The sequence below is a fragment of the Orcinus orca genome, chromosome 6 (assembly GCF_937001465.1).
Source record: "Orcinus orca chromosome 6, mOrcOrc1.1, whole genome shotgun sequence".
In the NCBI taxonomy this organism is placed as follows: Eukaryota; Metazoa; Chordata; class Mammalia; order Artiodactyla; family Delphinidae; genus Orcinus; species Orcinus orca.
The window spans coordinates 96,693,788-96,716,058 of record NC_064564.1 but is presented as its reverse complement, the minus strand read 5'-3'; the positions used below and the strand labels follow the sequence as shown (position 1 = coordinate 96,716,058).

The following is a 22,271-nucleotide window of genomic DNA, read 5'->3' as shown; positions in this document are numbered from 1 at the left end:
AACTAGGATGATATTGCGTAGTTTTCATTGATTTAGCTAAGACTTATTAAATATTTATTGTATATTTTAGTGGTATCAGCAAGTTGGAGAAAGTTTTTAAACCATAGTTGTGAAGATTTAATCTGTTGATCTTAACTTTTCCTCAAGTCTTTCAGTGATGACTGTATGTAAGATGTTTTGCATAGCTCTGAGGGGAGATCTAAAAATGTAAGGATAAGACTTAGGGAAACGTCTGTAGTACAGAGCAGGGAGGGGATAAGAGGTACAGGCAAATACTGTAGGAGTGCTAGTGGCTTGTGCTTGTAGTTTATCCTGTCAAAGCCAACAGTTTTGATAAAGGTGATGGTGATAATAATATCATTTATTGAGCTAACTGCTGTTAAGTCCTACACAGCAGGCATTGTTCTAAGCATTTTATATGTATTGTTTCACTTAATCCTCTCGTGAGATAGGAATTTCTGTATGCTGCATTTTACACTTGAGGAGACTAAGGCATCTAGATCCTAAGTAACCTGCCTGTGGTCATCCAACTAGTAAGAAATAGACCTGAGATTTGAGCCTGGGCATTCTTGTTTCCTCACCTGTGATTCCAACCACTGAATTGTACTGCCCCTGTGCATAGTAAGTATGAGCACAGGTCCCATTCTCTCTGGTTCCATTCTCCCTCTGTATCCTCCTGTCTCTCCACTCTTACCATTGTACCCTGTGTTTCATCCTTATTCGACTTCCTAGAGTTCTTTGAACAGCACGCTCTGCTTTTTCTTGCCTTTGTGTCTTTACACCTGCTTTTTTGTCTTTCTGGAAAACTTTTCTACCTCTGTCCTCTAAGATACCAGCCTCTTCCTTTCTCCCCAAGCTAAACTTGTTCTGTCTTCTTTATCTAACTTGCTTAAATGGATTTAAAGGATGGCATCTTTTACCATTCTTGTCAGATAGCCCCTTTGGAAACTGTTCTCCCAGGCATGGGTTAGATTTCTACCCTCGGTGCCCCCCCAATATTCTACACTTACATCTACATTACCTCTTAACATATTGAACCATAACTGATAGTTTAAGTATTAGACTGAGCTTGAGACTAGGGTCTTAACTTAGTCTCTCATCCCAGCAACATGGCCTAGTCACCTGTTTGGTGAATGAATGAATGCTCAGTGGGAGTTTAGAAGTATAAGCCAAAATGCAGCCAAACTGAAAGCCCGTATTTGAGGAGCTATAAAATGATCTTCTTATTTTGGAGCTACCTAACCATCAGGGGACTTCTTTCTCTGACTTTCTCAAGGATAAGTTACCACTTCATTAAATTACTTGTGAAGAGGTAGGTTTAGTAATTGAGGACCCTGAACTAGTCTTTACTCTTATATGAGAGAATACTTTGTTTCCTTGAGTTTTTGTGGGTTTTTTTTGAGGTACGCAGGCCTCTCATCGTTGCGGCCTCCCCCGTCGCGGAGCACAGGCTCCGGATGCGCAGGCTTAGCGGCCATGGCTCATGGGCCCAGCCGCTCCATGGCATGTGGGATCTTCCCGGACCGGGGCACGAACCCGCGTCCTCTGCATCGGCAGGTGGACTCCCAACCACTGCGCCACCAGGGAAGCCCTTTCTTTGAGTTTTGATTGGAAGCCTCCCCCTTCCCCACCTTACTGTGCTGTCCCAGGCCATTAGTCATTAGGTGTTCCCAACCTTTTCTCTTGAGTGGACCCCAAGAAATCTCTTGTGGGCACACAGGAACCTAAGACCTCTCTGGTCTCTGATGTAATCAGTTTGTGTTTAAATTTCTATTTGGAAGTCTAAAAAGAACTTCAGTATACCCCAAATCTTCATCCATTTCCCCTACACGTTCTCTGTCTGATCATAATCTGGAAACTTGGGGGTCATCGTTGAACCGTTTATTGTTTTGTCACCAAGTCTGGTCCACTTTGACTACTCCATGTCTCTTAAATGCAGCCGCTTTCCCAACATCTTTCCTGTTAACCACTGCAGACCATGCTGTCATCATGTCTTGCCTGTAATACTGCAATAACTTATCTCCCTCTACCTACTCTTGGTCTTCTCTAATCTGTTCTTGACCAAACAGTAGGAATGATCTTTTTATATCTCAAAACTGATTATTTATTTACAGAGTGGGGAGATGTGGTCATAAAAGGGCAACATGAGATCTTTGCAGTGATGAAACTGTTCTGTATCTTGTATCCATGATTGTGTACTCTGATTGTGGTAGCGTACTGCAGTTTTGAAAGATATTACCATTGCGGGGTGGTGGGGACAGGATAAAAGGTACACAGGATTTCTCTGTATTATTTCTTACAACTGCATGTGATGTTACACTTATCTCAATAACATTTCAGTAAAAAAAATCATCCTATTTAAAACTCTTCAGTGCTTTCCTACTCCTTTTGGGATAAAGACTAAAGTCCTTAGTATGGTCTTCTGCGACTTGCATCATCTGGCTTACCATCTCCAGCCTTGTTTATTTGATACCAGTTTCCTACTGTGCTCCAAACACACTGACCTTTCACTGTCTTTAACATACCAGTTTCTTCACTTACAGCCTTCCTATTTGCTTCCATCATCCAAAATATTATTACTTACCTTCCTTTGGTTAATTCCTCCTCATTCTTTATATGTCAGCTTCATTTATACTTCTTTTTTTTTTTTTAAAGAATCATTTGGGAAACTTTCTGTTTTTTTAATAAAACCCCATTTTATTTATTTATTTATTTTTGGCCACTCCTCATGGCATATGGCATCTTAGTTCCCATGCCCCCTGCATTGGAAGGGTGGTGTCTTAACCATTGGACTGCCCAGGAAGTCCCCATTTTTACTTCTTAAAGAGAAGGCTTTCCTGATTCTCCAGACTAAGTCAGATTTCTTCTGTTAGGAGCTCATAAAATACCCAGTATTCTTCCTTTATAGCAATCATCACAATTTGTATACATTCGTTTATCTGTGTGGTTCTTTAATTCGTATCTGTCTCTTCCACTCAGCTCCATGGGGGCAGGGTCTGTGTTTTTATCCCCAGCATTCAGTAAAGTGAGTAATGGAAACATGTAAGACATGAAAGACACTGTGTTTTTCTCTCAGCCCTTGTTCTCTTACTGGCATCAAAAAAGCACCTTAGATACCTAGGCCAGGAGAATAGGTTCCAATCCAGATATCTAGCTTATGCTCTCTTCCCAGATCATGAGTTTGAGTTTCTCTTGGATTGCCTAAAAATTAAACCTCTTTCAGGTTACAGAGGCATTTATTAGAGGAGGGATAGGATATGATTGAGCAAGATGAGTGTGCTTGATCCTGATGGCTGAGGCTACCGAAGAGCCATCTCAGACCCCTGGCTTGCTTCCCTCTAGGACATGGCCAGCCTTGAATTTGTTGGGTGTGCAGAGTTTATCTGAAGCTGTAATTCATTGACCTTCCGAAGGTCATGGCTCTTTTCATTGGCTGGGCAGAGCTTTATGTTGTCACATTGAATATTGGCCTACCCAGAGGTCCCAGCTGCACGAGTGTGGGCGTACGTATGATTTGGTGACTGAGAACCCTCAGCGTTCTCAGTTGGACAGTGGAATCCATGCCAGCTAGTCTAAATAGAAAGAGGTATTGGTTAGTATAAAGAATTCGTACATACAGAATTTTTGGAAGGACCAGACAGTTAAGCTTGGATCTGACATGCAGAAGCAATGCAACCAGGAGAAATGCTCAACGACACCAAAGAACTGTTTGAGCAGAAATGCCACAGCTGCTGCTGCTTGCCACAAAGTTGGAGATCAGACAGCAGAACCTCTGGAACTTCTGCTAAGTACCTGCAGAAAAACCATGGGACTGTATTTGACAGGAGAGCTTCCAAATTACAGTGAGTCACTTAGGGCTTCCACATCTGCACAGGCGTGCCTGCACAAGTGTTCTGCTGTGTCACATGTGGAACTGTAGCTGCAAAGGAGTCCAAGAAATACAATCCTTAGCTTTCCAGTCTCTAGGGCACAAGAAAGCACACTAGAATGAGGTGTTGTGTGAGCTAGTCTGTGTTGTCTGCCATAGCAAATTAAAGGCTGACCATTATAGACAGACCTCATTGACCAGTGAATTTTTTTTTTTGAATCTTGTGCAAATGGTTAAACTTGGTTTACTACCTATTAGGAACTTAACATGAGAACCTGTAACGTGAAACAGGGTAGTGATGATCTTTTAGATTTTCAAGCAGTGGATTTTGCCTGTGCTGAATTATGTACTTTATAGATAGTCAGTTGACCCTTGAACCATGTCAGGGTTAGGGACACTGACTCCACCATGCAGTCAAAAATCTGTGAGCTCCTGTCTCTGCCTCAGAAACAAAGGAATTGATAAATGACTCACCCAAGGGCAGGAAGCTGAAACAGTTTGGGTAGAATCAGAATTCAAATCCTAGTTCTTTTTTTTTTTTTTTGCGGTACGTGGGCCTCTCACTGTTGTGGCCTCTCCCGTTGCAGAGCACAGGCTCCGGACGCGCAGGCCCAGTGGCCGTGGCTCACGGGCCCAGCCGCTCCGCGGCATGTGGGATCCTCCCAGACCGGGGCACGAACCCGTGTCCCCTGCGTCGGCAGGCGGACTCTCAACCACTGCGCCACCAGGGAAGCCCAGATCCTAGTTCTTTTGATTCCACATGTTGTGATCTCTCATCGAACAAAAACTTTTCCCCACAGTTAATTTAAAGATCTGTAAAATAAAAATACAGATACTATATTTATTGAAAAAAATCTGTGTATAAGTGGACCTGCACGGTTCAAACCCGTGTTGGTCAAGGATCAGCTGTATATGGTTTTGCATGATACCCATACATTTGCATATTCACTCATGGAATGTTGTCATTGAGAGCAAGTATGGGCTGTTCCATGCTGTGCTAGGAGCTAGTAATACAAAGGAAAGTAAGTCTGCATTCAAGAAGCTCACAGACTTGGTGTGGCAGTGTATTTCAACAGAGATGTGCAGTAAAATTAACCTGTGAAGTACAAAAAATATAAGCGTGGCACTCCACATTTATATATCTACTATCTGCCACGTGCACCAGCATCAAGTTCCCAAATGAGAGAGATACACAGAGAGTCCAGGAACCTGCATTTTTAGCAGACTTTCCTGTTGTTTTTCTTTTTTCTTTTTATTGGAGTATAGTTGATTTACAGCGTTGCATTAGTTTCAGGTGTACAGCAAAGTGAATGAGTTATACATACATCCACTCTTCTTTAGATTCTTTTCCCATATAGGTCATTACAGAGGACTGAGTAGAGATCCCTGTGCTGTACAGTAGCCTGTTGATTCTTAAGCATTCTCTCTTGGCGAAGAACCACTGGTCTGGTGGGTCAGTAATAACCATTTTGTTTTATTGCTGTTGAAAACTTAGGAGTATGTTTCAGTTTGCAGGTTATTTCCCATTTTGTCCATTGCCTTTAAAAAGTTTAAAAAAATGCATGCTTGTTTTACAGGAGCGGAGTTACCAGGGCAAGTTATCTCCATGGCAGCTTCTACTCTAGCAACTTTGGCCATCTCCATCACAGGGTATGAATCGAGCACTGAGGACCAGCCCTCTACCCAGCCTGCAGGTGACTGACGTTGTGAAGGAGTGCCTTCAGAATATTCCGGAAAATGAAATATATGTAGAATATAAAATTAAGAAAGACACTAGCACCACAAAATGCTACTTGTTGGTCCTTCATTCTTCTCTCTGGTTCCTATTTTTACACTTTTTTCCTTCTCATCTTTGTTCTCATATATCACTTTTTTCTTACATTTAATTATTTATCTTCTTAGGTTTCTTATCTTGATTCTTCATTCTTTCCTTTTTTTTTAAAAGTGCTTTTCTTATTTTTCTTTTGTTATTCTCTCTCACTTTCGTATTATTTTTCTTTTCTTAGTGTCCTATTTACCTTTGTCCATATTTTCTCTTACTTAGTCCTTTTATTTTCCATTTCTTCTGCAACTGTCAGTTCTCCTCCATTGTTCTACTTTGCTCTGACTCTTTTTTTTTTTTTTTTTTTTTTTTTTTGCGGTACGCGGGCCTCTCACTGCTGTGGCCTCTCCCGTTGCGGAGCACAGGCTCCGGACGCGCAGGCTCAGCGGCCATGGCTCACGGGCCCAGCCACTCCGCGGCATGTGGGATCCTTGCGGACTGGGGCACGAACCCATGGTCCCTGCATCGTCAGGCGGACTCTCAACCACTGTGCCACCAGGGAAGCCGTGCTCTGACTCTTTATGTTGCTTTTGTTGTTGTTGTTGCCTTTCGCCAGCTCTTTCTTTTGTTTTTTATTTTCCATCTTCCAGTCATTCATTTCTCTGGCATTTCTTGCTTTTATTCTCAAAGTTTGCTTTGCATGCCTCATGCTGTTAGTATATTGACTGTTTCCCTTAAAACAGAGCCCTCTGGTTGTTCTGCATGCAAAGCTCCTATAAGATCCAGCTGATAGGTTTATACCAGATTTAAAGCCACACTGTACTTGCACAGGATTCAGGAATGTAAAAGGCCTTCCCTGTCTGTGCCAAGAGGTCCATTAGTGCCAGAGGTTTGGGAGCTAAGGAATGTTTTTCATGAGCTATTTTTGAAGAATGGACTTCAGAGAAGTTTTGAAAGAAGGGATCGGCTAAGAAAAAGGCATTTGGGGTAGTAGGAAAATGTTATTTTTCTTGCACATCGAATCATGTTTTCAACGTGGAAAGGGGATGATGTTTTAGTTATGGACTTACTGTTCTTCTAAATATCTGCCACATCCACCAACGTGAAGTTTCCAAATTAGGAAGATATTCAGAGAGGGTCAAACAGAAGCATGTTATAATTAGCTTGCGCTTTAGCCCCAAACCTCAGGGTAGAATGTTTGTTCTGGTGAGGTGGGCTGACTTACCATGGTGCTAGTTATATCAGTAGTAAAAATGTACTCACAACTAATCATTTCACATTAAAAAGAAACACTAAGGAAATTATGACATAACGCTCAGAAGGTTACTGTGTGGTTACTTATGAAAATTATGAAATAACAGGGAAGGCATTGTTAGAACAAATATTTAGTGAGTACGTTCCATATGTCAGTTACCATTGTGTGTGCTAGGAAATCAGTGGAGGGGAGCGCAAGATAGACAAGGTCTTAGCTCTCCTGGAGCTGACATTCAACTGAAGGGAGAAAGTGGGAAGGGTCATAAGTGGAACATGATACAACTATGTAAAATATGTAAAGACAATGGGGCAAATAGGGCGTTGAGATTAGGGGTGTTCATGGTTTTTTTTTACCTAGACTTTAAGAAATATGGTATACTTTTATCATTAACTATTTTTATGGAAGGCAAAATGCAGGTTTTAGGATCTTATGCATTTCCATCATCATGGTATATTCTGAGTAATAGTGAAATGTAATAGTAGTCGCATTGTTAGAAAACAGTGCCTCGTGAAATAATTGAGTGATATCCTGTATTTGAAAATTCCTCATCCCCAGCAGTCTGTCATTTTTCATATCTAATTTTAAGAGAAAGATATGCTGCAAATCCCTGGCTGGTTCTTGTAAGGGCAGTTGGCTCCATTTAGGTAAAATGACGCTGAAAAGCCGTATTGTTTCAGAAATATATATAAATACATCTACTGTAAAGTTAAAAGAGGAGGAATTTTTTTTTTGTTTTTTTTGTTTTTTTGCGGTGCGCGGACCTCTCACTGCCGTGGCCTCTCCTGCTGCGGAGCATAGGCTCCGGACGCGCAGGCTCAGCGGCCATGGCCCACAGGCCCAGCTGCTCCGCGGCATGTGGGATCCTCCTGGACTGGGGCACGAACCCGCATCCCCTGTATCGGCAGGCGGACCCGCAACCACTGTGCCACCAGGGAAGCCCAGGAGGAATTTTTAAATAAAGAATTCTGTATGTTAGTATTTGTTGCTTTATATGGTTTGGGTAATTTTGATGGGCTAATTATAATTCTCAGTTACTTTGTCTTGTGTTTTTCTTCAGTTTTTTTGTCTAAATGATATACATAAAAATATAAATGATATATATGTCATAAAAAAACTTGAACAGGGCTTCCCTGGTGGCGCACTGGTTGAGAGTCCGCCTGCTGATGCAGGGGACATGGGTTCGTGCCCCGGTCCGGGAAGATCCCACATGCCGCGGAGCGGCTGGGCCCATGAGCCATGGCCGCTGAGCCTGCGCATCCGGAGCCTGTGCTCCACAACAGGAGAGGCCACAACAGTGAGAGTCCTGCGTACCGCAAAAAACCAACAACAACAACAAAAAACTTGAACAATGTTAAGTATATAAAGTAAAAAGTAAAACATTTCTCATACTCACCCTACTCCCCAAAAAACTTAATTTCCTTAGATGTAAACACAGCATTAATTCTCTATACCTTTTTCATTGCATATGCAAGCATACATCCAAGTCTTTTTTTCTTTTTTAACCCAATGTGATCATACTGTCAGAATACATTTTGAAAGCTTAAACTAGGATAGCCTAGCAATTGCTCTGAATTACTGTTTATTAATGTTATTATTTATAACTTATAAATAAATAATTTATTTATTTTTAATATGTGGGGGATTTTTTTTTTTCTTTCCCTCTTCAGGGACAGAAACCATGGACAGAGGAGAACCCCCTCCAACACTGTCCTCATCTGCTTCACCCTCCTCCCCTTCACCCACCTTGGGCAGACAAAGGCCTGAAGTTGGAACATTTCTTAGAAAGAAGAAAACTAGCGATATCTACTTTGTGTCTCTCCTTTGGGCCATTCTTGGAGTCCAGATCTGGTTGAACCTGTGGATTGTACAGTTGCTGCCAGTGCCTATTGCAGGTAATTGGTTAATTATGATCTTGTCTTGCCTTGGAAGACTTTTTATCTTTTGGACTTTTATGTTTGAGATAACTTTACTGTCTTTTTTTTTTTTTTTTTTTGTGGTACGCGGGCCTCTCACTATTGTGGCCTCTGCCGTTGTGGAGCACAGGCTCCGGACGCGCAGGCTCAGCGGCCATGGCTCACGGGATTACCGTCTTTTTAAATAAAAAGGGAGAGCAGGCTGTGAACAAGGTGGCCCCTTAAAAGTTTTTACAACTCTAATTACCCTGGTCTTATTCTTGAGACCATAGGAGCTTTCCTAGGACCTCTCCAGAGATTTAAAAATGCTGATAAAGGAATTGTTGAATTGGCATGTAACACTAACCTCATGGTTCAAAATAGTAAACTGTGAACTGTTAGATTATAAGGCCAGGACTAATGACACAAAACTCCCTTGAGTTAGGGAAATTATAGTGGTTGGGATCCATTATCTAGGGTCCAAACTTCAAGGCAACCCTCACAGATAAATAGCACTTCCTTCTAGTCCCTCCACCTTCTTAGTTGGCCTTTAACAGAAGGCTTAACCTCTGTTTGAAGGGCCACCACACTGCCCACCTGCACAGGGGTACTTTCACATTGTAGTCTGTGTGGTTCCCACTGAAGTTACATAGTACACAGCTGTTTGTGACAGCCCTGCTCGTACTCACCCTGCTTCTCTACCGAACCCTGGTAAGAGATTCAAATGTACAGAGCAGCATCGAGTAGAGAAATAGAAACAAATGAACATGTTGCCCTGCAGTGGTATAATCATGATGCATGTGGAATACCTTATACTCCTCTGGTCACTAAACATGAAACATCTAAGGAAAAGAACAAAATTTGGCAAGAGCAGCTATAATAGCCAAAGAGATTAGGACATGTCAGGGGTTAGTATTCTTTACCCTGGAAGGGTAAGATGTGAGGGGCCAAGGTTGTGGTCACTGAAATCTTCATGATCAGGGTATCTTATGTTTATATAGGCTGTGAATCCCTGACCCCTTCAAGGATTAAGACTTCACAGAGAAGGAGGAATATAGGTGGGTGGGGATTGTGTGAAAATTGTCCCAGTTACGTGAATTTGGAATATTTTGAACTTTCTTCTCTCCCTTTTCCTTTTTTTTTTTTTTTAAAAAAAACAGTGTTTTAGCACTAGCTTTACTGTTTCAGGAAGTTATATGAAATTGAGGAACCTAGTCATGTTAAAACTTTGTAATCTCTATCTTTTTTATGTGTGTATTTCTCATCTTCCTTATAGTATGGATACTCAAAAAGCTCGTTATTCACTTTGGCGTTGTGAACTTCCTGGAGAAGCGCTGCTTGGTGTGGTGGCAGGTTATAGAGCACTTCCTGAAGGAGCGACAGGAAGCCCTGGCACCATGGCCAATTATCGGGCTTGGAAAATTCTTGTTAAAAGTTGATAGCAAGGTATTGTATTTTAAGAACTTGAGCTATTTTAATGGGGTTTATGTATTTCATTGTCTAAAATATTCCATTTTATGGTATTTATGTTTTATTTGTGGATAGAACATTTAATGTCTAATTCTATGATGAAATTTAAAGTTTAGAATTATGGTTTATATAAGGATGGGATAGATTTAGTTTCAGTAAGTATTGTGTTAGTATTTTTACATCTTAAAAATGGGAGACAAGGAGCACCTAGTTCAACTCTCTCATTTTATAAGGACCAAATTGAAATCTAGAGGGGTTAAGTGACTTGCCTAAAATTATATCGCCAGGTGGTGGCTCAGATCAGTGAATATTTTTGGGAAAATTCTTATGTGTCAGATATTATGCTAAGTCTTAGGGCAAATCAGATGAATCCTGGAAAACTAGGTACAGAAGCTGTGTTTGATGGGGAGATAGCAACCCCTTAAAATTTAGAGGCTGAGTTAGACTCAGAGGCTTAGTGGTTAAGAGCATAGGCTCTGAATTCAAACTCTGGATTCAGATCCCTGTTCTGCTTATTAGCTATGTGACCTTGGATGAGTTTCTTAACCTTTCTGTGCCTTGGTTTTCTTACCAATACGATGAGTATAATAGCAGGTATACCTCATAGAATGGTTGTGAGTGTTAAATGAGTTAATATACGTACAATTCTTAGATCAGCATCTGGTACACAGTAAGCTCTATATAAGCATTAAGCTGTTGTTGTAATTTGGGGAGGAGAAGTGTGTACAGGATACAGTGGTAGTACTGAGCAAGAAATGACTCACTGTCGGAGAGCGGTGGGAGAGGGGAGGTTTTGCAGCAGAGGTGATGCCAGAGCAAACTTTGAAGCACAAGCAGGAGTTTATTAGGTAGACATGGCAAGAAGAGCAGGTGGATGGAGCAGTGCAAGGGCACAGAGACTCCCATAGCATGAGTTCTTAGGGAACACCAGGAAAATGGCAATGGCTGGGATATGTGAAATGGTAATTAGTGGGAGGCAAGGCTGGAGGGTCAGGTGAGACTGGATCACGAAGGCCTTTTTATGTGCCACGCTGCGCAACCTGGACGTCATCACAGGGCTAGTGACTGCTTCCTTTAACAGGTCCATCCATGACTTACGGTTGAGAAACACTGTTAGTTGAAACAAATGTAGATATAGATGAGAACAGTAACTGGAGTTCATGTGAGGGGGGAGGAAGTCGAAGGAGATGCAGGGGATACATTTTCTTACATATTACCTGATGGTCTTCCAGAAAGTTTGCCAGTTTCAATTCCCACCACTGCAACATGTGAGAATGCCCATTTCCTTGAGCTCTTGCCAACACTGGATGTTATAGTGTAACAAAAAGTCCATTTTAGTTTTGTAAAGCGAAGTATCTCAGTGTTGTTTTAATATGAAAAATTTAAAAATAAAAATTAGGTTGACCATCCTTTTATTTGCTTATTGGCTGTTTATATTTTTCTTTTGTAATTTGCCTATTGTGTTCTTATTAATTTTTTTCAATTTTTTACATAAGAAAGAATCTAAAACTTCTCACAAATTTCAACATATTTATCACAGCTCCCTGATTAAGGTGAAGCTTTATCTTATTAGAGCAGATTTATCACTTCAAACTGTTTAAAGAGGGAAACTCTTACTTCAATTAATTTTTGTCTTAGCACTATCGGATGGGATAGAAACTGAATCCCCCTCTCAGTGTTCCCATGTACTTCTATTTGGAGCCCTTCGTTTAGGAAAACTCTACGGTTGTGTCAGTTGAAGTTCCAGGGGTGTCAAAAAGTATTTGTTATGGAGTAGCCTTGTAAAAATTTTTCATTTTTATTCTAATTTATATGTCAATCTGTCCTTCTTAAGGAAGAGAGACAGTAAAATGAATAAAACTAGCATTTTCTGTTATATGTAATACATACCAGAATAAATGGCTCTCTCAAACTGAATAATTATAATTGATGTCAAAATTATGTTCTGTGTAGTATAATAATGTATGTGGGCTCCTGCTTTGGGGAATAAATCTGTTTTTCTGTTTAATTGCAATTGATTGGACCAGTGTTTTTGAAATGATCCACATACAGGAGATTGTTTTAAGTATGTGTCTAAACATGTATTGAGTGTACTTTAGGGAAAGCTCTGCAAGGAGCATTTAGTTACTCTGATGAAATTATGCGTCTTAGTTTTTATGCTTTTTCTGTCACTAATAATCCTTAAATCTTATGTTTACTGATTTTTAGATTATGTATCCACTAATCAGCATGAGTTATTATAGTGCTAAATATTGTGAGGTGTAGATGACATAATGTTGATGTGAAAAAAAGGATATTATATATGGTAGAAAAATGTGTGCCTAAAAAATTGGAAATGGAAGGAAATGCACCAAATCTGATCAGAATCTTAGATATGTCTGCTTTTTCGCCAGGTGTTCACTGTTCCAAATGAGCACTGAAATGTTTTACTCTAGGAAATGTGAAATAAGTAGTATTATAAAGCTATAACTACAAAGTTCAATGAAAATGTAGTTTATGAACATAAATTAGTTTATACAGGGACTGAAAATCCTTTTGGTGCATGATATGTGAAAAATCTTAATTATCACTTTGATCTTTGGAATTTGGTGTGAAAGTTCAAGCCTATAAGCATTCAAGTTATTTTTATGTATTTTTAATTATTGAATTGCCAACAAAGCTTGTGGTTATCATCATTTCAATCGTGTATCTTAAAGGACTGCTACATTCACTTGATTTAAAAACTTTGTTAATGCATTACAATTTTTTTTTTCCAGTTTTTCCTTTGTCTGAGATAATTTCCTCCTCATGCTCTCAATGATTTTCTTTTCTTTCCTTTTCATGCTATTACTGTATTCTCTAATGATATGCCCCTGTTCTTATCTTCTCTCTCTCACCTTACCCCCCCTATCCTCAAGCTCTGGCACTGGCTAAATAAGAAGGTAAACAAACACCTGGATTTTGGTTTTTGCTATTGAATTCTGTACCTTCCCCCCAAATCTCCGTTCTCACCCTGTTTCCACATGTCAAACTAAGTTTTTGTTTTTAAAGTTCTAATTATAAGCTATGGAAGGTCATGAAGCATTAATATCGTCACAGTACAATTTGCTAAAAACTCAAAACTATTTATTTAGGATGTGGATGATATCTCCTTGCCCAAGTGTGTGTAAGTTCTGTCTTGTAGTCCTTTTGTTCACTGTGATTTCCATTCCTTTTTAGCTCTATAATGTGACCCAGTCTGATACTCTAATCTCCTTTGTTGTGTGAGAGCACATTAGGCAGAAGTTACTAAAAAGGAAAGAGAACTCGTTATGGCTACTTTTTCTATAAATAACACAGTAATTTTTAAAAAATATAAATTTGTGAAATATTTGTCTGATTCTCTTGGCTGGTAATGTTATATGTTGTCCTTTTTAATAACTAGTATTCCAGAATTTTATTTTTATCTTAAAAAAGATTGTAGTCATGGCCTATGATATCTAATTTTATGTATTTCCCAAAGTGTGAGGTATCTGTGGTCAATGACTCACATGATCAGCATGGAATTTTCAATAACTTCAATAAAGGCTAATGCAGATATATTAGGAGTGCTGTATCTCTGATATATTGTCCACATACAGTAGTTCTGACTTAATATCATTAGATCCCTAGGGCAGATAGCAAAAGATGACATCATTCATGTGTATTGTCTTTAAACACAATAAGGCCTTAAAAATCGTCAGTGAAAATATAGCAGGCCTTAAGAAAGATGTGGTACCTCTTGGAAATAGATCAAAATGTGACTCTTGGGTGTAAAGATTAGGGTTTCATTCTTTCTGTTGAAACAAGAAAGGGGGGACTCTTGACAATGCTTATGCTTTTAAACATTGGATTGAAAATAAGCAGTGTGTGAAATAAATAAATACACATACCACCACCACTGCACACACACAAACACACAAACACACATACACACATACACAAATGGCTATGTATACCTCCACTGTCTAAAAACCTGGTATGAGTAAATGAGTTCAATCCTTGGCAAATGATAGTGCTGCAAATATGTTACATTTTCTTACTTTGATTAAAGTAGGTGATTTTATGTATTTTCCCAGTTTGTGTATATTGAAATGAAATTGTCCTCTAGAGATGAGAGAAAGGAGATTTAAAGTCATTAGGTTCAGGGACTTCCCTGGCGGTCCAGTGGTTGAGACTTTGCCTTCCAATGCAGGGGGTGTGGGTTCGATCCCTGGTTGGGGAGCTAAGATCCCACATGCCTCATGACCAAAAAACCAGAAGATAAACCAGAAGGAATATTGTAACAAATTCAATACAGACTTTAGAAAAAAAATAAAGTCATTAGATTCAATCTGATTTAACCTTTGGTGACGAAATGAGTTAGGTTACCTAGTTCATAGCTGACTAGTTGTGAGTTTTAAAAGATTCCTAAGAGATCAGGTAACTTTTTCCTTTTCTTTGGTGATTCCATGTAGTGTAGGTAAAGCATTGGTGTAGAGTAGGAGTAACTGCTTTAAGTTCTGAGGAAAGCATGTAAATAAGTTGAGGTCTGTTTTGTTACATTTCATCCAGGGTCAGAAAATTTGCAGCATTGGGTATTGGTATTCCAAGTTCAAGTGGAGTGAATTAGAGAGTAATTCAAGAGAAGTGAGGGTGAGAGACACGTCTATGATTAATTGAAATGTAACTGTTTCTTAAGACTTGTTTTATTTCTTAGTATTTATTATTTGCACTAAGACTACTAGAATTTGGTTAAAAAAAAACAAAGCAAAATAAAAACCTCCAGGTCCAGAATAACGAAATAGAAAACTCAGTAGTGGAATGACACTTCCTTCATAGTTTGATAAATAGGGCCAGTCAGTTTCAGAGTGTCTTTTGGTATAACTATAAATTTACTGACATTGCTACATTAAAAAAAAAATGCTTGCCCTTCATTTATACTTGAAACATTAAGAATGTTGTTTTAAAATTACTCCCCTTCCACTTTTAGAAAATAAAGTTTAAAATCTGAAATAATTTCTCTTGGTGTGGAAGGCTGGGAAAGTTACTAGACAACTGTGCAATTTCCACGAGCAGGGCAGGGTTTGACAGGTGGTGTTATTCCCTTTGCCCAAAGCGGACCACAGAACAGGATGACCCTCATGGGACAGAGCCACTGGCATTTCTTTACGAATTCTCTCCTCCTTCCTCTTTCCCTTCCCCCTTGCTTCCTCTGACCATGTTTCTCTTTCTGTGTCTATCAGTTGCTGTTTCCTTATGAGTCTTGTTCCATTCACTCTTTCAGGGAGTTGTTTTCCTCCATAAGTTTTCTATCCATTTTGTTTCCTCTTGATTGGTCCTTAGTTCTTCACATTTTTAAGTCTTTCCTGTCTCGCTTTCCCACTCTTTGTGCTCTCTTTCGCTTTTGCTGTCTTCTTTTTCGTGTTTTCTCACCTTATATCTTAGCTGGCTGTAATGTGAATAGACCCCCCCCCCCGCCCCAACTTTTTTGCTTATGTATTGAACATCTTAAATGACTTGATTTACAGAGATATTGCGGGTTGCATTCCAGACTACCCCAGTGAAGCGAATATTGCAAATAAAGCAAGTCACATGATTTTCTTTGGGATCCCAGTGCATATAAAATTTGTTTACACTATACTGTAGTCTATTAAGTGTGTAGTAGCATTATGTCTAAAAAACTGTAAACTTTAATTAAAAATACTTTATTGCTAAAAAATGCTATCATCTAAGCCTTCAGTGAGTTGTAGTAGTAACATCAAAGATCATTGATCACAAATCACCATGGCAAATACCATAATTAAAGTTTGAAATATTGGGTGAATTACCAAAATGTGATACAGAGACACAGAATAAGCAAATGCTTTTGGAAAAAATGGTGCCAATAGACTTGCTCGATGTAGGGTTGCCTCAAACCTTCACTTTGTAAAAAAAAAAACAACACATTATCTGCAAAGCACAGTAAATTGGAAATGAGGAGAATAAAACAAGGTCTGCTGTATTTTAAATTTTAAATGAAACATCTAACCCTCAGTATTATCTCTTGAAAATAAATCTTTATTTAGGTGCCTCTTATTCCAAGCCTTAGGTATAAGGCTTGTGATAGGAAAATTCTACCCTGGCTTAAAAACAAAATTTGACTTTTGTAATGTTGTTATATATAACGTGTCTGTGAATATTCCACATTTTATATGTTAAAAATACCCAGACATAAATTTAGATATTCATACTTTCCAAATAAAATATCTTTTATGTTAACATATTTCAGGATATGACTTTTCTAAAAAAAATTGAGGCTCCTAAGTTATTTTCAGAAATCATAACTTGTGAATACAAATCCGGTCTTAATTCTGAAATTATTTTATTTATCTTGCCTAGTCAAATATGTATTAACTGAGCTTTTACCACATGCCATGCACTGTTAGGTTTTGGAGATAAAAAGAAGAGTAATACAGCACTAGCTCTTTCCTCAGGAAACTGTATCAAGAGCTAGATGTAGAGTTAGTTTCTGATTGTGAAACTTTTCAGTTTCATTGGTTTTAGAACTTACATTCAAAATATGACCTCTGACCTTCCATATCTTAGAAACCTGTTATTACTTTTTTTAATCTCTGCATTGTCTTTGATGCTTTGGTAGCATGCACTGAAAATTAACTCTTCCGTTTGAAGCTGTAATTGCCAAGATAAAAGATGCACTTTTTATCTTTGAGTTCACTGTAGCATTGATCTCTTAATGACAGTGTACTTCATGAAAGATAAGGAGATGCAAGCTTACAATCACTGAGTGGAAAATGTTTTAGAAGGCATGTTGTTTTAACCACCATTTTTTTGCTCTTGGATGTCTAACTCACTGTTTGGAGAACATAATTCATATTTAAATTAAGAGTAACTTATTCAGCAATGCTCATGTTGGAGCTGAGGGGTGCAATGTGGTATTTCAGTCGTCAGTCTGATTGTATTTTTGAAATGTTAAATGGTAGCTTGGCATGGCAGGAATTCTAGAAATCTATCAGAATTATATAATCTCAAAACAAAAATTTTTATAAATGTAGGATTATTTGTGATTGTGAAAGATGAGAGGAGTGATACTCAAAATAGAATGTCAAGTAGCATTTAGGGAAAGCATAATTTTAATTATTGATTAAGGAATAACCATTACTTTAATGATTATTCTTTATTTACAGTCAATTACAATTTGTCATAAAGCTTATGTTTTAAAAAGAATAGAAATGTCAAGTGGAATATCAGATTTTTGAAAGTATTTTATTATGAAATATTTCAAATATAAAGAAATAAGAAGAGCACCCACATGCCTATCTTCCAGCATGACAAAATATTACCTATGCAGTTGAAGCCTATTGTGTACCCCTCCCTGCTTGTGCATCCACTTCCCAACCGTTTTGCCCCCAGGGTAAATATTATTCTGAATTAGTATTTATTATTACCTTAACATTAGATTTTATTCTTACTGCTTTTATAACCCTAGTGACATTAAAGGGAAAAAATAGTTTGAATGCAATTCCCGTTTTAATTTGCTCCTATTTTATCTGTATAATTCAGGACATACCTGTACTGTAAGAGTCATACTTTTTCTAAAGTCATCTATATTTGCTAATTGACAGTAAAATTTCATGAGATTTGAGGTCACTAATCGATTGTCATTATTTTGTTTAGAATTTTTATCAGATTGTAAATTATAATTTGAAAGGTAAATATACCACAGTATGAGAATCCAAGCATAGATACTGTTTATATTCAAACTGACTGCCTTTTCTTAGATATGACAATAATAAACTCTTTCTGTAAACAACAATGGTAATTAATATTGTTACTTAACTTTCTAAAGTGGTTTAAAGCTTTCCCTGCTTTAATCATTATGCCATAGTTTGCTTTGCAATGCTGAATATCTTGTCTTCATGATGTTTGAATACATATGTGTTTTTATTAAGTTGTGTTTGAAAGATAACTAATTCTCTTTTTCGTTTCTATGCAGATGATCATCTGGCTGGAGAAGATGTTAGACAAAATAATTAGCATTTTCATCATATTTTTGTTAGTGATAGGAACCCTTCTTTTAGCCCTACTCCTGACTGCAAAGGTAGAGTACAACAATACTGTTATCATTAATAAACTCTTAATTGTTAGAATTTGTCATGTAGGTAAGAAGCTAGCAGATGCAGGCATGGGAAATATTACTTTGCTTATAAGTATGTATAACAGTATTGATGATTTTTGTATTACTAGTTTTGCCATGAATTTGTCTAATATATTTTTTAATGTGCATTTTTATTTATTTCATAAAAATCCTCTGAGGTAAATGCAGATGAAAAATTAAGATACTGAGGAAAAAGTGGCTTCTTCTGTCAATAGGAGAACTACGATCTGATCTCATGACTTCTAATGTAGATCCTGTTTCCTAGATCAGAATTCAATTCCTTTCCTTCATGTCTCATTGGTTTTTCTGCTGATTTACCATTAGGATATTTCTCGCTTTCCAGATTCTTCCAGCTTGCATATCCTCTCCCCCTTCTTAGTTTGCATTGCTGTAACAGAAAACCATAGACTGAGTGCCTTAAACAACTGGCATTTCTCACAGTTCTGGAGGCTGGAAGTCCCAAATGAAGGTGCCATGGTCAAGTTCTTGGTAAAGGTCCTCTTCCTGGTTTATACATGGCTGTTTTCTCCTTGTGTCCTCACATGGTGGGGAGAAAGAACATGTGTCTCTTCTTATAAGGGCACTAATCCCATCATGAGAGCTCCACCCTCATGACCTAATTACTTCCCAAAGGCCCTACCTCACATTGCTTGTTAGGATTTCAACATATGAATTTCGGGAGGATACAAAAATTTAGTCCATATCACCCCTCTTTCATCAAAGAAAATCATTCTCCAAAGTGCAGCTAAAACTTTCTCTGTAGTGATGTATCTTATGGACTATTTAAAAAACTTTTATAATCTATTTAAATCTTTATATTGACTCTACTCAACTCTGCATCCCAGATTTTTATATGTTTTCCAGGAATTGTGAAGCTTACATGAAATCATGGATATGAAAAATTTTCCTGTAGCGCTGTAGAGATATGGTAGTACCTGTTATCAGTAGATAATCTAATATGCAGCAATTTACTAAAGGATTACACTGTTTCCTGCTATTTGACTTTCTACTTGCAAGTCCTATTTCTCAGTCATTCTTAGCTTCAGTATTCCCTGATCTTATCAACCTGCTATCTCTGTACCTGTTTCAGTTTCAATGCAGTTTTTATCTTTTTATCTGTTCTTTGGATTTTAATCGTGTATAGTCACTTATTTAGACTCTACAGCCTTGTTTAGAGACCTTTCTTTGTTTTTGTCATATTTCACCTAAACCTGCCACTGCACGAGTTCCTAGTTCTTAGAGAAATCTTTCACCAGCATGGTCTTCCGTTTTCCTTTTTTCTCTTTTTCCTCTCTCTTCTTCTGTTCCACTCTCCCTTCTTCATCCCTTTGAGTAGGGTCTTCTTGCCTGCCCATCTCAATTGTTCATCTTTCAAGTTCTTTTTCTTTGTTCATCCCATGCTTCAGTGAGCTTTTGCTTCCCTGAACTTTCATAACAAGTATTACTGAACCACTTCATTGTGGTCTAGGACTCATGCAAACTGAGCTTTTGAAGGAAATTTACTGGTTATCTAGTTCATTCTCCCAACCAATAAAAGGATAATTCTCTAAAACACCACGACAGTATCCGTTTGAATGTCTATAGACATCTCAGATGTAACATGTCAAAACTGAATTCCAGACCTCCCTTGCTTGTCTGTTCTCTCACAGTCTTCCCATTTTGGTAAGTGACAGCTTCATTCTGTTTGCTCAGGTAAAAAGCCTCAGGGTCATTCTTGACTACTTTTTTTCTCTTATATCCACATCCAGTCTGTCAGAAAATCCTTTTTGCCTCCATTTTCCTGATATATCTTGGGGTAATAGCAGGGTGAGGATGTCAGGTAATTCCTTTCTACCTAAAGCAAGAATAAAATGGTATAAAAATGACTATAAACACCATATCAGGGCATTGGAAAATGACCAGTTAGGCAATAATTTGAGGAGTATTTGCTCATGAAAAACTGCTACCACATCTGGTAAAAACACGTAGTTTGTGGCTTTCTTGCTTGGAGTTCCCTATCCTCATCTGCCTGGCGTGAGCAGCAAAAACCTGCAGTTTTTTTTATGGGAGGTGGTGGATTTGGTTTGGGGCTGGCAACAGAGAAGCTGTGAATTAAAGGGGGGAGATTCTGGAAGCAAGAGAGCCATAGAAGGGCTGAGATTAATAAATCACACATTCTAGACTGGTATATGTGAGACCTCAAGGAGTCCTGTGAATATTGAAAACCTGGGAGATTTGCAAATTTGTTGTGCCTTTGATTGTATTTCTCAACTCTCACACATCTCAGGCTGCAGAGGATGAAGCTTCCTAGTGTGAAGTGTCTGAGCATAACTTCTGCCAAAATTATTTGCTGTCTGTTAAGCTATTCAGATCTAGGGGAAACCCTTAGGCTTTTCAAAAAATAAAAGACATTGAGCAGAGACATTAATGACAGGGAAGACAGACTTTGCAGTTTGATTACAGATAAGTTATTTGCTTACTGAAACAAAATAACAGCTTTCAGAGGTATAGAACATAATCCAGAGTTGCTACAACACATTTTTTTAAAAATGTATTTCATTTATTTATTTGACTGCACCATGTCTTAGTTGCAGCAGGCGCGCTTCTTAGTTGTGGCATGTGGGCTCCTTAGTTGCAGCAGGTGAACTCCTTCGTTGCGGCCAGTGGGCTCCTTAGTTGTGGCATGTGAACTCTTAGTTGTGGCATGCATGTGAGATCTAGTTCCCTGACCAGGGATTGAACCTGGGTCCCCTGCATTGGGAGCACGGAGTCTTAACCACTGCACTACCAGGGAAGTCCCTACAACTCATTTTTTTACATCCAATTTTTAACCAAAAATTACTAGACATACAAAGAAACAGAAAAATGTGACTCAAGGGGAAAAAAACCCAAAGAATTAGACACTTAAGTGGTCCACATGTTGGATTTAGCAGACAAAGAATTCAAAGCTGCTATTGTAAATATGTTCAAAGAATTAAAGGAAAGTATGCTAATAATGAGTAAGCAAATGCAGACTCAACAGAGAAATGGAGACTATAAAACAGAACCAAATAGAAATCCTAGACTGAACTGAAACTGAAAAGAACAATAACAAACGAAAAATCACTAGATAGGCTCAACAGCAGATTTGCAATCCAGAAAAAGGAAACTAGTGAATTTGAAGAAAGATCAGTAGAAGCATACAATCTGAAGAACAAAAATTTTAAAAATATTGGAGCCTCAGAGATCTGTGGGACAATATCAACGTTTCTGTTAGAACCTAACAGACACGTAATTGGAATCTGAGAAAGTGAGAAGAAAAAAAAAGTTGAAAAATACTTGAAGAAATAATGGTCAAAAACTTCATGAAAAGCATTAACAGATCCAAGAAGCCTGACAAACCTTGAGTAGAATAAATACACAGAAACAAAAAATCACACCTAGAAACATCATAGTCAAGCTACTAAAAGCCAAACAGAGAGAGAAAGAATCTTGAAGGAAGCCAGAGAAAAATTACACATCACACACTGGAGAACAACAAAACAATGAGTTAATTCTCATAATAAACAGTGAATCCGAGGAGGCATTGGAATGACATGTTCAAAGTCTTGGGGAAAAAAGAAGTGGTCAACTAAGGATTTTATAATCAGTGAAACAATTCTTTAAAAGTAAAGGCAAGATAAAAACGTTTCTAGATAAAGTGAAACTGAGAATTTGTTAATAAAGAGACCTGCACTATAAGAAATGCTAAAGGAGTTCCCTCAGACTGAAGAGAAATTACTCTAGAAATAACTCTATCCAAAGGGAGAAATGAAGAGCACTTGGTAAATATATAAGTATATATAAAAGTTATATTCTTCCCTCTCCTTCAGTTTGTTTGGACAACATGTGCCTATTTAAAGAAAAATTATAACACTATTGTAGAGTTTATA

General features: G+C 38.2%; 1 protein-coding gene across 3 annotated transcripts in view; it reads left to right on the top strand.

Moving 5' to 3' along the window:
* TMEM245 (transmembrane protein 245) overlaps positions 1-22,271 on the top strand; it is a 104,039-nt gene that overhangs the window by 18,612 nt on the left and 63,156 nt on the right. For 2 of the 3 annotated variants that reach the window (XM_033427472.2, XM_033427474.2), the window contains exons 4-8: positions 5,446-5,562; positions 8,553-8,777; positions 10,054-10,223; positions 13,145-13,168; positions 18,220-18,324. In XM_033427472.2, coding sequence (XP_033283363.1) covers positions 5,446-5,562; positions 8,553-8,777; positions 10,054-10,223; positions 13,145-13,168; positions 18,220-18,324 — 641 coding nt within the window. The remainder of the gene's footprint in view (positions 1-5,445; positions 5,563-8,552; positions 8,778-10,053; positions 10,224-13,144; positions 13,169-18,219; positions 18,325-22,271) is intronic. The other variant, XM_033427473.2, reaches the window with a different exon arrangement.